Source organism: Equus przewalskii, chromosome 16, assembly GCF_037783145.1.
Source record: "Equus przewalskii isolate Varuska chromosome 16, EquPr2, whole genome shotgun sequence".
NCBI lineage: Eukaryota > Metazoa > Chordata > Mammalia > Perissodactyla > Equidae > Equus > Equus przewalskii.
Genome location: NC_091846.1, coordinates 68,169,983 through 68,186,488, shown reverse-complemented (window position 1 = coordinate 68,186,488; position 16,506 = coordinate 68,169,983). Strand labels below are relative to the sequence as shown.

At 39.9% G+C, this 16,506-nt stretch overlaps 1 protein-coding gene across 46 annotated transcripts in view; it reads left to right on the top strand.

Moving 5' to 3' along the window:
• The window catches only part of DOCK9 (dedicator of cytokinesis 9), a 269,565-nt gene that overhangs the window by 120,315 nt on the left and 132,744 nt on the right, over positions 1-16,506 (top strand). For all 46 annotated transcript variants that reach the window (XM_070579155.1, XM_070579148.1, XM_070579130.1 and 43 more), the window contains exon 2: positions 548-664. In XM_070579155.1, the coding sequence (XP_070435256.1) occupies positions 548-664 (117 nt within the window). The remainder of the gene's footprint in view (positions 1-547; positions 665-16,506) is intronic.

The window sequence follows — 16,506 nt, the reverse complement described above, 5'->3', positions numbered from 1 at the left end:
ACATTTTTCTGGGTGTAGGTATTACATATGTAAGTTGTAGATATTTCAGAATAGACAGGGGTATTTTGAGACTCAGAGATGTGTTCTGTAGATTCTTATATGAAATAGTGAGCCCTGTGGATGTTTTAAGCCCTGGGCCAAGAAAGGATGGTCATGACTGGAGCCACTGTGGGCATCCAACCTTCACTGGCTGGACTGCTAAGCAAGGCAGCTCTGGCAGAGCCTAAGGTTTGGAAGGGGACTGACCTAGCCAGGGGTGACCCAAGACATGACTGGAAGCTCCAGCAGACTCCATAGCCTCCTTTGTGCTGCAGTGTCTGAACGAACATGACTATATGTAAACAGAGTGCTGTGAAAAGTCTTCTGTTCCTTTGAAAACAGCTTTTACCTCTTGTTTCTGATTCTTCCTGACAGCAAAATGAATGCATTCTTATAGAAAAGTTGGAAAAACCAAACACATATAAAGTAGAATGTATAAAGTTCTTTAATTGTAAGAAATTGCATTTATCTATAAGAATTTTAATTGCTTATCTTTTCCACCTTCCAGGCAAAGCCAAAGCTGATTGAGCCACTTGACTATGAAAATGTCATCGTCCAGAAGAAGACACAGATCCTGAATGATTGTTTAAGGGAGATGCTGCTCTTCCCTTATGATGACTTCCAGGTAGGTCCCTTTTAAGTTTCTATACATAGAACCACGTGGTTGATCGTTAAAAAAATTCTTTTCTATCTATTGATTTATTATTTCTTTAGTTAATTTAAGATTTTTAAAAGATGAAAAGCAGTTGATATTTAAGAGAGAAAAGTTATGTCGTTGTATTCATCCAGGCATTCTTTTATGAGTTGTTTTTTTTTAATGGTATTATTTTTGCACATATATATGCAGAGATGAATATGCAGATATATGCACAGGTATGTATATATAACACATATGTGTGACATTTTTTTCAAGTGTGTGTTTTATCTTGAATAGAAGCACTGTACTCTGGGATGATATCATAGACGGAAGTGCCTCCTATGTCTTATGAGATTTGTTTGGAGAGGAATTTAGGGTTTTTGCTAAATGTTTAAGTCTTAAGGATGGGATTTGCTGGGGAGCCATGGAGGATTTTGTCGTGCATCCTTTTGGGATGGCACTCTGGGAGACTGCAATGAGAGAGGCCCTGAATTGTGGGCTCACAGAGAAGGGTTTGGGGATTATCAGGAGTGTCCTAGCATCTCCCGCTCTGGTGCAGTGGCAGGTGCTGTTCCTTGAAGCTCAGTAGCTGCCAGCAGAGATGGTTCCTGCTGTGAGCTGCTCTCTAGATTGTTGCTTGAAGCCTTTCTGATTATGGCCTGTGGCTGAATGACCCACAAGAGCTTTGAGGCTAGTGAGGAGCAGAATAACATTCTTCCTCCAGGAATCCCGTACAGTGGTGTTAGATGCCTGGCCACCTAGTCACCTTGGTCTGTTTGGAGGTTCTGGTTGCTTCCCGCGCTTGCCTAGGACCTGATCTTGGCGCTTCCTTCTCCTCTACCTCCATGCTTCTCTACCTCATGCTGTTACCATCCAAGCCCTGACTTCTGTGAATTGTGCTGCCTTATTTTTTTTCTTAAGTTTCATTGATTCTTTGTTGTTTAACTTGAAAAGTACTACATACTTGTTAAAAAAAAAAAAAGGCAACAACAAGGGCTATTGAAATCCTTGACATTAAAAGCCTCCTCCAACCACCTTCTTTCTAATCCCACTCCCCAGAACATAACCTACTATATACAGTTCTTTGCATACTGAATTGTCTTTCAAAACTTCCATGTTAATAACAATTGTTAAATTATATTCCTTGAAGTTTTTTCCCCCCACCAAATTTAGGAGTCTCCACTTTACAGCAAAGGTGAGAATTTTCACAAATGTTCACTTTTTCTAACTTGTTAGAGATTCATGTGGAGAAAATGATTATTCTTTAGTTCTTTCCTGAAAAATAAGGAATGCCATGGGATTGAAATTGGCCATTAGTGTGATGCTGCTGCCAAAGTGTGCTCCACTGATAAATGGTTTCAGATCATGCCCCAAAATATAATGCTTTGAAAGCTTCATTGCATGAATAGACTACCCATTTAAAGGACAAATAAATGGAAATATCAGAATGATGCCTTCGCCTGTGGTTTTGGCAACAAATGTATTAGCATGAGAAGTTAAATCCGATGATTACAAATTATACTCCATGTTGACATATTTTTCCTGTAGTGTGCTCTGAGGAAGCTAAAGGTTATCTCAAGTTTCTCTGAGCATGAAGTATGTATTCTTCTGGGTTTTAATTAGAGTAACAAAGTTATTTTGAGTTTTGCAACCTAGAATGCAAAGTTGTGTTTGCAGCTCTGAGATAAAATGCTTAAGAAGCAAACAAACCAAAGAAACAAGATACAGGTAATTTAGTGTCATCTTTTAGCTCAGGGGCAAAGAACCTGGATGTTTAAGCAGCTGTAGAATCAGATGGTTGAAACTTTGAGAAAAACTCCTTTGTCCTGTTCACCTGTAACTACTTCTCTGGGGATACCAGGCACAAATATTCTAGGAAAGGCAAAGATGCTAGGAAAGACATTTTGCTGACCGGAATTGAATGGGCGAGTAATATTTTCTGTTTTCAGGAAGTCTTTCCAAAGATTAAGGAGCTTAAATTTCAGCTTTGATCCCCATCACAGTAATTGTGATGGGCCCTATTCAAGTTTGGATGCTGTTATTTGTTTTCTTGGAGACTTCCCTATTCTAATCAAGTAAGGGCATTTACACTGTACATTTTTGCTGAATTGTCTTGGTGATTCTAATTACTGTCTAGTTAGTTGAATGAGCAAAATGTTTTGGCAGTGCCACAGATTCCTTCTGTCTGTCCTTATTTTTTTAGGCAGAATAGGAGTGGAATTATTGTCTTATTAGAGGCAGAGGGAACAAATTAGATCAAGGGAAAGTATTTTATTTCATATGGAAAAAAGATAGCAAATTGGTTAGGAAATGGGTCAAATAGTGAGCAAAATGCATGCTGGGGGTTAATTTGCAGTACTACCCTTACTAATTAAGCAATATTATTTAACTATTAAAATAATAAAACTTTGGTGACGTTCTGTCAAATATATTCAGGATGATAATTTTCCAAAATATGTGTGAATAGTGAGGATCCATCTGTGCAGTTCTAGAGTGGGACGTGTGTTGCTATCCATCAGCTCCTGAGGATGTTGGAGTGTTCTTTGAAAACGAGTCTTTTGGAGAGAAGCTTTGTCTGTCAGATGTACTTGCCTAAGAGTGGGGGAAGAATGTTTAAAACAAAAAAACTGAGAGACGTGATGTAAATGTGGATTTTACAAAACAAAAGGATAGTTCTCAGCCATCAGAATATTAGTGAAGTAAAATTTTATCTGCCACAGCCAGGGACAAGAATGCCATAGCTAATACAGCCCTCACTAGCTGACTGCACATCTTTTTTCAGAATCAGACCTGGCGCTCGGCGATCTGTTCTCTTCTGTCTCTGTCTTGGCTTTGTGGTTCTCCTTGCCAGCAATATCATCCCTTCTTTTTCATCCTTCTGGAAACTTCTTGCTCTTCCAAGGTGACTTTAGATTTCACGTCTCTGAAGCTGGTCAAGTCCACAGTGATTTTCCTCCCATTCTCCTAATTCCTCTAATGCTTGCTGTCTACACTGTGTCCATTAATACCTAAGTACGTTGTCTTGGGCTTTTCACTATGGCTTCTTATGCTTTTTGTGTTCAAGTGTCACCACCTGTGTTGTGGCCCTGAGGAAGACTCAGGCAGGTGTTTGTGCCTCTCTGTCCTCCCACCCTTCCCATCTCTGTCCACATCCACATAAGCTCTGCACACTGGGTACTAGGGTTGGATACTTCTGGCTTCACTTAAAATTAGTGAAATTATTATGAATAGTAGGTAGTTTTGTTTGATTCAGGAGGTAAATATGAATATCACTGAGTACATGTGGAAGTGCTGGTGACTAGATTTGTAAAGCTTTATGCCTTATCAATGATTTGGTTGGTGGAAATTAGATAATTTCTGAAATAAAAAAGTGGAGGCAAAATAGAGTCTTAAAAGGAGCATACTTTCAGCTGACTAATGAACCGTAGAGTTTCGTGTTCATCAAGTTAACTTGGCGTTAAGTCTGAGCACTTACTTTTCCATAGGTAAACTGTAGGTAAACTTTACTAGGCAGTTAGACAGAGGTGCTAACCTTTATGATTAAAATGTTTTAGATCAAGAAGTGTAAGTTAATCTGTAGTTTAAGAAATGACAAATCTATGTGTAACTGAAAGTAATTGCCCAGGACTCCATGTGGGTCTGGCCATTGATTTCTGGTCATGATTCTCCTTCAAGTATTTCCCAGATGAAGCTGGTGGTGGTGACGTTCTTAACTGTTGCCGTCGATCCACCAAGCTTCTTGTATCCTAGATTGTTCCACAGCTTACTAATGTTTGTGCAGTTATGAAAGTGATAGAATATGGAAAAGGTAGTAAATAATAAGAGATAGTGAGAGACAATTTATACATATCATTTATATTTCACAAAAATTAGACTTTGGTGTTTGACATAAGCTAACAAGGCATAGAGTTTGTATGGAAGAAATTAAAAAAGCATGTCATATTCCACTTCTGGTGATGTACCCAAAAGAATTGAAAGCAGGGACTCAGAGATACTTGTACATTCATGTTCACCATAGCCAAGAGGTGGAAACAACCCAAGTGTCCATCTGTGGATGAATGGTTAAACAAATTGTAGTATTATGCACACAATGGAATATTATTCAGCCTTAAAAAGGAAGGAAATTCTGATACATGCCACAACATGGATAGACCTTGAGGACATTATGCTACATGAAAAGCCAGTCGCCAAAGGACAAATATTGTGTGATTCCAATTATATGAAGTACCTAGAGCAGTCAAATTCATAGAGACAGAAAGTTAGAATGGTGGTTGCCAAGGGCTGAGGGAGAGGGAATAAGGAGTTGTTTAATGGGTACAGAGTTTGTTTTGCAAGATGAAAAGAGTTCTGTGGATGGACATAACATTGAGAATGTTCTTAATGCTGCTGAACTGTACACTTAAAAATGGTTAATGTGGTAAATTTTATGTATATTTTACCACAACTTAAAAAAAGCATGTTGTTACAGGATTTCTGTGCTATGTGGATGTGAAATTGTCATCATCCTTAAAGTTGTGTGCAACGTCAGGTGAGGAGTGATTTCTCAGGTGCTCTTCCTACTGACGTTTCATGATGTATTATCACTATCAAATCTCTTAGCAGGAGCATTTAAAAGAAAAGATGAGAATACAGAGAAAAGATTATTAAGAATTGGAAATCCTAAAAATTTTCACTTTTGGAAATGTTTAGATACAGGAGAATCCTAGAGTGTTCTCAGCATTGTATAGAAAAATGTGGTTAATCCATTTCCTTTTAAATAACATCCTGATTTTTATTTTTCCTCTGTTTCTTTTCCTCTTCTACTTACATGAGACTGATAATGATCTACAAACCACTGACCTGAAAAGGAAGCCAGGCCCAGCTACTTACAAAGGGCCTGGAAGTCCCTGATCTCATTTCCCATCTGTCCTTTTGAAAAGAAAACAGTTTTTTCACAGTGTTTTGTCCTCACTTTTTATTATATACTGCCAAAAAAATCTTCTTAGTACTTCGTTTGGGCTTTGTATTGAAAAATGTTCTTTTGATAAATTCCTCGAAATTTTTGTCAGTCAGAATTCAGTGGCCAACAATGTAACTTTCTGTGAATATTATGGTTTCTGGGATATTAATTCACGTCTACGATTGAATATACCTGAAAAATCTGGATTAATAGTATTTCTGAATTGACATTGCGCAGACCTTCAGTAGATGAGATTTTAATTCTAATTCAAGTAATGACTATTACAGAAAACAGTGACAGATCATTGTTTCATTATCAAATATGCCTTAAAAAGAAAAGCTTATTTTTCAGATAGCACTGATCAGCTGAGTTGACGAGTGTTTGTATTTAGATTCTAATTTATAGGTGTACTATTTGTGCAAAGGGCTCAGCCTCGTGAGATGCTTAGAGTATAAATATAATACAGGGGTTCCTGCTTTCAAATTGCTCAAGACTTAGGGGAAGAGATAGTTAATATTAATAATAATAAGAAGAATGTGACTAGCATCAGGACAAATTGAGTCTCATGGGAATTTATCTAGGAATATCAAGTTTGAGATAGTGGGACATCTGGGTGCTAAGAGTCCTGTAAGTGGTTGGAAATACAGAAGTCGCTGCTTAAGAGAGTTAAAGAGGAGGTCTGGGCTCAGAAGCATGACAGTGCCTCCACGGGGACTATGTCTTGGAGAGCGCCTTTACTTAGGAAAAAGGGAGGCGGAAAGCAGAGACAGAAAGCATGGGAAAGAAGCAGGAAACTGCAGGGTCCTGGAAGCAGGGAGAGGAGTTTGAAGAAGCAAGCAGAAAGGGCAGACAGTCCTGTGCTCCTGCTGATGAGGTGGAGAGAAAGGTCATTGGAGTTGGTAACTAGGACGTCATTGCCAAAGAAGACAGTTTCAAGGCAGGGCTGAGGAAGTGAGTGGGGGGACACAGAGGTTAGCATTACCTAAATAGTAGGAAAGAGAAGGAATCCTCGTGACTCCAGTCGATAACAAGAGGTTTAATCAGGATTGGGGAAATGAGAGGGAAGTCCAGAAATGTAGACGAGATTGAGGATACAAGATATTATGGGGATGTGTTTTGAAGCAAAGGCTCTTGAGGGATTAGTGGGGATGGAATTAAGGGTCTTTGGGGGAAGAGTTCAGGAAGGAGAAAGAGTTCTATCTATGAACAGCAAGGAGAGGATTGGGTATGGAGAAATTTAGAGGTGTATTGGGCTGAGGGAGCTAATGTCAGGTTGGCCAAGGAGAGGTGCCGCTTGAAGGAGAATGAGGAGGATTTGGAAAGCAGGCAATGGGAATAGGCTGGTGTGGGGTAACAGTAAGAGTCATCATTTGGTATTCCCACCGCTGCACCAAGGCCATAGCCTTTATCCTTTCTTGCCTTGGTTAATGCAAGAGCCTCATATGAGTCTTCCGGATCCTGTCCTTGCTCTCTCAAGTCCATTACCTAGGAGAGTAGCCCCAGTGATTGTTTAAAAAGTAAGTTTAAAAGGTAGGTCACATTTCTCAGAACATATCCCAGTCATTAAGCAATGCATGGCTGTATTGTAACCTTCTTTTCTTACTAGCAATGTGACAGGAAAAGGTGATTTAGAACATTCGGTTATTATTATTACCTTGACTGTTACATTTGTTCCTTAATTTGTTTAAAACCTTCTTGTTCAGCTCACCAAACTTAAAGGCATATCCATGGTAAGCACTTAATATGCATTGAATGCATGGATGACTTTGGGATCTTGGCACCAGCTGCCTTTGAGGTGGTAAGAGCATATCCAAAGGTGGCAGATCAGAGGAGTAGACGAGAAGGAGGCATAATATGTTTGCATGCAACCACAAAAAACAAAAGTCCTTAAAGAAAAATAAATTGAGGTTTTGGCCTCAGAATTATGAGATGCCATTTAACATACTACTACACACAAAATCTTTATGGTTCCTACAACCTGAAAGGGTCCTGCTGGGTCCATACCTCTGCCTTTTTCTACCACAGTTGCCTGGCAGAACCTGGATACTGCCAGGTGTGTCCTGCATGGATTGTGCAGCAGCACTCTGAGTGTGCACGCTGAGTGTGTATTGAGACCAGAGAGGACAAATTCAGGAGGTTCACTGAAGTTCTGTGATGTCGGAAGTCCTTGAATCTACTTAGCATTTTATCTGCAAAGGATAACCTCTGCTCCACTGTTTAAGATAAGACTTTGGATGGCATCCTAGGAGCTGAAGTGCTGCTCTTACAAGACGAGCGTGGTGGTGGTGCTGGTTAATGCACAGAGGGATTTGAGTGAAATTATCCTCTAGGCACAAGATAAACCTTGCATGTGAATGATGAAGGGCACATGAGGGAGTATGCCTTCCTGAAAGTTCATCGGTATATTGGAATGTGTAAATAATGGACATGTTTTAACATGAGGCATGTTCACCATGCTAGGTGTTCACACAAAACTATGGTCTTTTTAACAACTAGAATTGCATTCTAAAGAAGGACATACAGAGCCATATGCAGACAACTAGGAAACAAAAGAAACTATATTTGCTTATACATTTCTCAAGGTTATATTATCAAATGGAATACAGATGAATCAGAGGCATGGCAGGTGCTCTGGACATTAGGGGTAGTGGCAAGACCCAAGATTTAGTCATATGACCCTAGGTTTTAGCCCCAGGTCTCTCTGTTACTAATCTGTGTTTTTAGGTAAGCAATAAACCTTCCTAAAACTCACATTTCTTAACTGTAATTCAGAGATAACAATTGCTCTAAAATTTGGATTCTCATAGATGTGTGAGAATCCAAAGAGACACCACCATCCAGGAAAGCTTTTTGCATGCCTTGGCTGATGTCTTTCAGTTGGCAGAGAGGGAGCTGAGGGACTAGGAAGCTTATTGCAGCCTCTTTCTTCTCCTGTAGGTAATGTAGGTTTATTTTTGAGATGGCAGTTTTTAGTTGCAAAGTCATGTAGTGTGGAGAGGCTGAGCCTCTTACTACGGGGGAAGCTGGACTTGCCACTTGTCCCCTGAATGACCACAAGGACATTCTTGGTTTTCTGGATACCCCCCTGTTCTCACTTTTGCAGTGGTAGGTTAAGAAGTGATTAAAAATAAGCTTCTTTGTAATACCAAACCAAACATAAACAAACAAACAAATTTCTTTAAAAACTGAACTTAATTGATGAGTCTGGGCATTAAGGATTCTGAACATTTAGCTTAATTAGTTATAACTTGCTGCACTTGGACAGGCAATTATGTAATGTATAATTTTGGAGGTTTGAGAAGGGAGCAGAATGAAATTTTTATGACTCTCAAAGGTCTACTGAAATTTATAAATGTATATGACATTTTAGGAAACAGGACATTATGTGGTGACGGAAGCTGCCAGATGCCTCACCAGTTGCTGAGACACTATCTCATTTGGAACCCCAAGTGATCTCACAACTAAATAGAACCATCCCCATTTTAAAATCCCAACTTCCCATTCACTCAACAAACATTTATATTGTGCCAGATGTTATGATGGGTGTTGGAGAAGTAAAGATAATAGCATAGTCTGTGGTTCTCAAGTCTGGTAGGAGATACAGGAAGGTTGTTGAGTAATTCAGTAGAATGGCAGGCATGCTAATCGAGGGTAACTGCTGCAGGAGCCCTCATGTCAGTAGGAGCAGCTCTGCAGCCAGGCAGATGGCCCCATACATTAAGGAGTCAGAAGTACCCCATGTGCTGAAGGGCAGGAGAAGGATCCAGAAAAGTCAGTACAGCTGGTCACCAAAAGTCTTAGGTCATGCTGAGGAGTTTGGACTTTATTCTGGTGGCAGTGAGGCGTCGTTGAAAGAGTTTAAGCTGAGGCATGACCCTATCAGAGAAGAGTTTTAGAAAGATGACTAGCAGCTGTGCGGAGAATGGATAAGAGGGATGATAGAGGAAAGGCGAGCATACCCATTTGGGTGCTACACTGAGGTTCATACAAGAGTACCCTAAATCATTGTATAGTCAGGATGTACAGCTGGGAAGTCATTGATGTGACACAGGATGAGTATTGAGTTGGAACAGAGAAAGACGGTTAAAGATGGAAGCTTGGGGATCGTGCAGGAGCTGTTGGAGAGGAGCTGTTAGAGACAGAGAGAGGTCCATTTCTCTGCCCCATCAGGGCCGAGTCCTTGTAATGTTTTCATTGGCTGCTTGGGAGTTGTTTTTTGTTACATCTCTCCAGAAACTTAAATTCCTTCTCTAGACCCTTGTTTTGTCCCATGCTTTGTCCATTTTCTTAATTATTAGTGAACTGAACATTGAGAATTCTCGGGAAACTGCTTCCCTAAAACTAAATTGTCTGATCTTTGTAGAACACTGTGGGTCAGCTGCCAAGACTTGATCTCCGAAATGATGTAGGGAACGCCCTGTGTCAATTTCAGTTTCCAGCCTAGCTCGGGACTGAATCCTCTCAAAAGTGAGTCATCTGCTCTGAAATGAATGCATCTGCCAGATATTTGGAAAGGTTTCGTTACCACTGTGCTCAGTAAGTCACAGCAAAGTTCCCAGACTTGTCTAACAGTAATTTTAATACTGCACTGGATACAAAACATTTAATGTGGAGACAAATACAGCCAAGAGGGCATTTCCAGCAGATGTCAAAGGGACCTAACTCCACAATACGTGAGATACCTGTGGTTTGGTTCAGGCCTAGGGATGAAAGGAAGGTGTTGAGAGCCATCTATCTAATAGCAGTAGTTGAAAATTCGAGATAACTTTAGAACATTTAAGTGGATGCTGTCCACTTGGCCAAGCTGAGCACAATAAAAATCCAACCCAGGGCTCACTTGTTTGGTGAGGGAGATGAGCCAGGCTGAGGGACGCCAATCTAAAGAGCTCAGTCTCACTAGACCACCTGGGTTTTGAGCACTGGCCCCCTTTTACTCCCACTCCAAGGTTATCCTTCTCCTGGAAGATCAAAGTACTATTTCTCTGACAAAGGCATCAAGCCCTCAAAGGTTTGAAGGGATAATTCTAAGTAAATTAAAACAACACAAAAATAAACACAAGTACAGGATGCTTTACATGGAATTACACAATGCTAAGCAAAGATAGTCCACGTTTTAGCTTAAGGGTAGATTGGAGTTGACCACGCTCTGCAGCCTGTTGGGCTTCTCTGTCCCACAGGTCGTCAGAGTGGGCCGCGGGCACCGTTTGACTTTAGGCTGTCTCCAGGCCTCTAGGCCCATCTTGGAGGTAAGACCCCAGGTACCTAGGAAATTTCCTTTTACTCTCTCCATTCTGTAGCCATGTGCCTACTGACCAGTTACCTCCTCTTGAAGAGAACATTCTTTGCTTCTTCTGACTCAGTGTCTCAGCTGGTGTACTACAGCCTCGCCTCTCCTTGGAGTTGTTCTTAGAACATCCAAGGAGCCGTCTCTTCCTGTTTCGAAGCCCACACTCCCTTCTGGGCTACCCTGGATGTTTGTTTTTCTGTCTGAGAGAGAACACTCCCAGCCATTTACTCCTTTGAACAGGAGAGATGGGGAGACAGTCTGTGGCAGATCCATGGAGCTGGCTCAGGTTGCAGCCCACCCACCGCTCTGGGATATTGTCTCTAGCTCATTGTTCTTGTGGTCCCAGAGGAAGGGTGGGCCTTTTGTTTCAGTCTCTTAATTAGAATCCTATAAAATATGATATTTTAAACACCCGTATGGATATACATACTTTCCACCAGGAATTAAGAGAGTTGTTTTGTTATAATTTAATGCCCATTGTAAAGTGATTAATTAAAAAATTCAGTATCATATGAGTTGAGAGAGTTATGAAAAATAAATGATGACGCAAAAGTATGTCTTTGTTAATACTCACGCCTATATTTGTTTAAGTCTGCATAGTGAATCTTCCCTCCTTTTGATCTAACATTTCCTTTCATTAAAAAAATAAGTGGGGTAATACAACTATAAATCAGAGCAGATACAGTATTCATCTTTTTTCTGGACGTCTTTTATGTTTTTGTTTCTCATAAAGCAATTCTTTGCACTTGGATAAATGATTTGAGAGAGAGAGACTTGGGATTCCATGTTCACAGAACTGTGGAATTTTTAAACCACAAAGGAAGCCTGGCGATCCTAGAGAGCTCTTTATTGTATGGATATAGAAAGTTGAAACTTTCCCCTAATATTATGCAGCTAATTAGAGGCAGAGCTCAGATGAGAACCCAGTTTTCCTGGCTCTCAATTCAAACCCCATTCCAACATCGCTTCTCAAGTTCTTCCATAGGATGTCTAATTAAATTATTCGGGTCACATTTCTTGTGGTTTGAAACATGAGCTGCTCAGTATCCCAGCTTCAGTGGGGTCAAGGTAGCATGTTGGCTGGCTCTGATGGAAGGAAGACAGAGTCCTGGCCAGGCTGGGGTCAGGAATTTTGTTAGTAGAGAGGGATTCCAAGTTGAAGCTGAAGAAACAGGGTCGCAGCAGACCATCAGGGTGGAGCAGTGAGTGATGAAGAAGAGGGGCAGGAATTGCCGGGAAGCCCCAGGGTTGGTCCCAGGTGAGGAGATGTGGTACCTCTCTATGTTCCCTTTAGGCGGCCCATGGCCGTGCCTCCCTGGGCTAAGCATCCCACGTTCCACATGTGGCTCATAGGCGTTCAAGTGACCCCAGTTTTGGGAGTGAATCATTTCAACCAAGAGAAAAAAAAAGTTTTTAAAATAAAGAAGAATCTATTTTAAATTTGTCCTTCCAAACTAGACTTGGAGGTAGTTATAAATTTTACTCTTCATATTCCAGTCTAGTGGGACAGCTCTGCAATTCTTCGACTTGTTCCATTAAAAAAAAAGTTCCATAAGGATTGACCTGGGGCTCTCAGGTGTCATGCATCATTGTATAAGCCCTTTGTGAGAGAATGTCACCCCTTTCTCTTCCTTTACCAGTCCTGTTTTCCTTTTCAACTACTCCTGTAATTTTGCGGAACTCCTCATAAGACTTCTGTCCATGCTTGGCCAAGATAATTAAGGATTTCTGTGTGTCAGAGACTACCAGTATTTAACTTAAGTAGTGGTACTGACCGAAAATAATTTAGACTATTATAGTAGCTAGAAGAAGGCTTTTATTTTAAATTGTGCTTTGTGCTGTGAGATTTATATCCCAGTTGTTGTCTGATGATGCTGGCTATGTTTAGATTTAATTTTCAGATCTTATCACACGTCATAGTGTTAAATTCCACCCCCCCCCCCCGCCACCCCGCAAATGTGGAAAGCTACTAAGCTTTCTTAGTAGAATGGAAATAATTTATTTCCAAACATAGGAATAGGACTGATATTCTTTGAATGTCCACCTTGACACTGATTTATATAAAATGGATACAGACCCATCTTTTAGCAGGAATATGATTTTAACTGATAGAAAAGTAGAAAAGAATACTACAACCATGAAAAAGAAAATTAACATTGCTTTTGAGACGAGCTTTAGTGTTCATTGAGTATAAATCTCCTGGTATTGATTTGGACTCTTATAAGCCAAATAAATAAAACTACAGAAATTTAATGTGAATCGATTTGGCATATAGTAGACTATTTCCTGAATGTAACTTTTAATACATAAAATCTATGAAGGAATTGAAATAGAGCATTCACTTATGCTATAGTCTTCTCTTGTCAATTTCCATAATGGACCAGAGAACTTTTTATAATAATAGAAAAAACCTTATATGCAAGTAATGGATGATTATTGGTAGGTTCCTATTTCTACTCCATTGACTGTTTTATGCATTCATTCTTGAAACGTTTATTGAGAACTTAGCATATGGGTACAAATAGAAAGGCGTGTCTCCTGCCCTCAAAGGATTCTACAATCTGGTGGGGGAAAGAAGGACACGTGCCTGCAGGAGACTTTCAGATAATGGAGTCAGAGACTGACGAGCTATCAGATAGGGCCTCATGGAGCGTGGTTGATAAGGTCACCAAGGTCTAGGATCAGATCTCAGCTTTGCAAGCCCAGAGTCTGAGTTTGGTCAATATGACCAGAGTTGTTTGGGCTCAGGAGAACTGAGTTGTAGCAGTCAACCCCACAGGAGAACAAACCAGAATACCATTTAATAATGTGCATTGAGAACTCTAATTAATAGGCAAATCAGATTATGTTCATTGGCTGTTCATTCTCTCTAATTAGGAAAGTCTAAATGGGAATCACATTATAAACAAGTGGGTTGGTGAGACTGGACTCAGAGCAAAGACAATGAGTGGGAAGACCTTGGCATCTGGTGGCATCAAACAGTGACTACTTATTCGTGCCAAGTCCAGTAGTCCCCCAGTAGGTCATATCCTGATGGATCCCAGCCTTTCCTTTTAAATGGTGATAAAGGCACTGACACAATTGCTCCAGTCATGCAAGCCCTGTTCTTTCTGTTGGCCCATTCTTTCCTCAGATGAGTTAAAACCATTGACTAGGCTGTAGGTTGTTGGGGTTTTAGTGTTGTTTAATTCAAGTTTAATTTGAGTTCTATGCAGTTTTTCCTTTGAGTTCTTGGACTTAATAGGTTTGTTTCTTTTGTATGTGCAAAGAGCTAATCTCTATTATGTCCTGATTTGCTCTTTTAACTTTCCAAGGGTAAGCTTATTTCAAGTTTCTCTTCCTTTTGTACTGAATACAATTTATACTCATCCTATACAATTTAGCTTAAACAAGTCTTTGCCTCTGTGCACATCTTCTTGATGTCCTCTTCTCCTCCCCTTCTCTTTCCTCTCATACCAGCCTCTGCCTCTGTGCTGTTTTCTCTTATACCCTTCTGTAGTACTTCTCACACTCTAATAATTTGCTTCTTCATCTTCCTCTGTCATCAGACTGTAAGCTCTGTAAGAACTACAACTATATTTTATTAAACTTTGTGTCTCCAATTGCTAGTTCAGTGTCTGGTGGTAGGAAGTAGGGACCTAGTAAAGGGAGGGAGGGATGAAGTGATGTTTATGCTGAGCCCTTAAATGATCAATAGAATGAGAAAGAGAAGCCACTGAAGTCTACTCTCAAGGTCCAACAGACATTTTTCTCTCTCTTACTTGACCACTCTTACGACATTGACTGAACACAAGGGTGAGTGTGGAAACCAGATTGCAGCTTAGTGTATCCCTTCAATGCTCCTGTCCTAATGCTATAGTGTTACTAGTACTTGGAAGACATTTGCTTGAAAATGGCAGTATTCTCCAGTTACTTCACCTAGGACATGTTCTTAGTCCCTCACAGTCTTGTTACAGTTATCTATTATTGAGTAACAAATTACCCGAAAGCCTAGTAAGACAATAATTTGTTTTTTCTAGTAATTCTGAAATTTGGTTGAGGCTGAGCTGGGTAGTTCTGCTTTATTTGGTGTCTGCAGGGACTGGAATGTCCAAAATGACTTCTTCACTCACCTTGTGGTACCTCAACCAGAATGGCTGGAATCAAGTGTGGGGGCCGGTGGGGCCTCTTTCTATATATGACCTCTCCACATGGCCAGCTTGGCCTTCCTCATAGCATGGTGGTCTCAAAGTAGTAGAACTTTTTAGGTGGTGGTTGTCTTCCAAGAAGGAAGAAGCAGAGACTGCCAGTTCTCCTAAATACTAGGTTTGGAACTGGAACAGCATCACTTCCACCTCATTTTATTGGTCAAAGGCAGCCCAGATTCAAGGGGAGGGAAAATAGACTCGCCTTTTGGTGTGAGGAACAGCAAACATATTTGGGAAGGAAGGATGCCTCTACTGAAAAGAGATTATCTAAAACAGATCTAATAGTATGTACAACAAGAAATAGACATAAAAAGAGCATTTAAGATATGTACTGAAGAAGCATGACTAATTTAAGTGACTGGTTTTAAAGAAATGCATTAATTTTATTTGGATGAAGTCTCTAGGGGAAAAAAAGAGTTCTATCTGGTCAGAAAACTAACCTTTGTCAAAATCTAAGTTAGGACTTGATAGTTACGGACTCAAACCTAGTTATTCTGGTATTGGTGGGTGGTAATAAATACATGGATCATTGGTTTAATTATGCCCAGCATCTCTTATTTGTTAAAAGTCAAATCTCTCTTTAATGATTGAAGTTGCTTTTTTTTTTTTTTAAGGGTGAGCATAATGTCACTTTGATCCATGAGAATAATAAAAAAGATCCATTTTCTTTTACTTTTCTCACCTTAAAGGGGTGTTTGGAAAAGTGTCACATAATTAAAGTTTCTTGAGTTGGTAGTTCCACTGGGAAAATTTTATAGTAAATTTTCTTTCTTCCTAGTGCTGTGATGGGAAATGGGCTGGAAATGACCCTAATAGTCCTCTATTTCTTGACCTGAGCCATTTCCTGAACATTTCAAAAGTATAATAATTAGTTTCAAAAATCTTGATAGACCCAAATAAATCAAGATAAGGACACAATAAGTGGGGAGATAGTCTGTATCCTTCTTTGAAGCACACACAATTTCTTAAACAATTTCCCTTTACTGATATTACAGCTGATTCTTAATAGTTTGACAGTGTCTTATAATCGATGTATTACTTTGAAGCTTTTTGAGTAGATTATACCTCTTCAGTGCTTACTGTCACACATCTTTATTGCATTTCATGGGAACAGGTATGTAATAAAGGTCATCGTTTGTAATATTTGCAAAGAAACCGAGACTCAGGGTTTTGAAAGCCGTCCCAGAGGCCGAATGAATTCATAATTCACGTGGGAAGGACTTTGGTGGAGAATAGAGTTCCTTCCTTCTCTTCCTTTAGAATAAAGGATGCTTACTCTGAAAGCAGAATTTAAGATTACTTTCAAAGATGGACACAGTGCAAGAAAAGAGTAAATATAGGTGAAGCAGACACAATATAGAAATTATGGGCAGGAAATAAAATTAAATTATACACAAAATATATGCCCTGGAGTTCT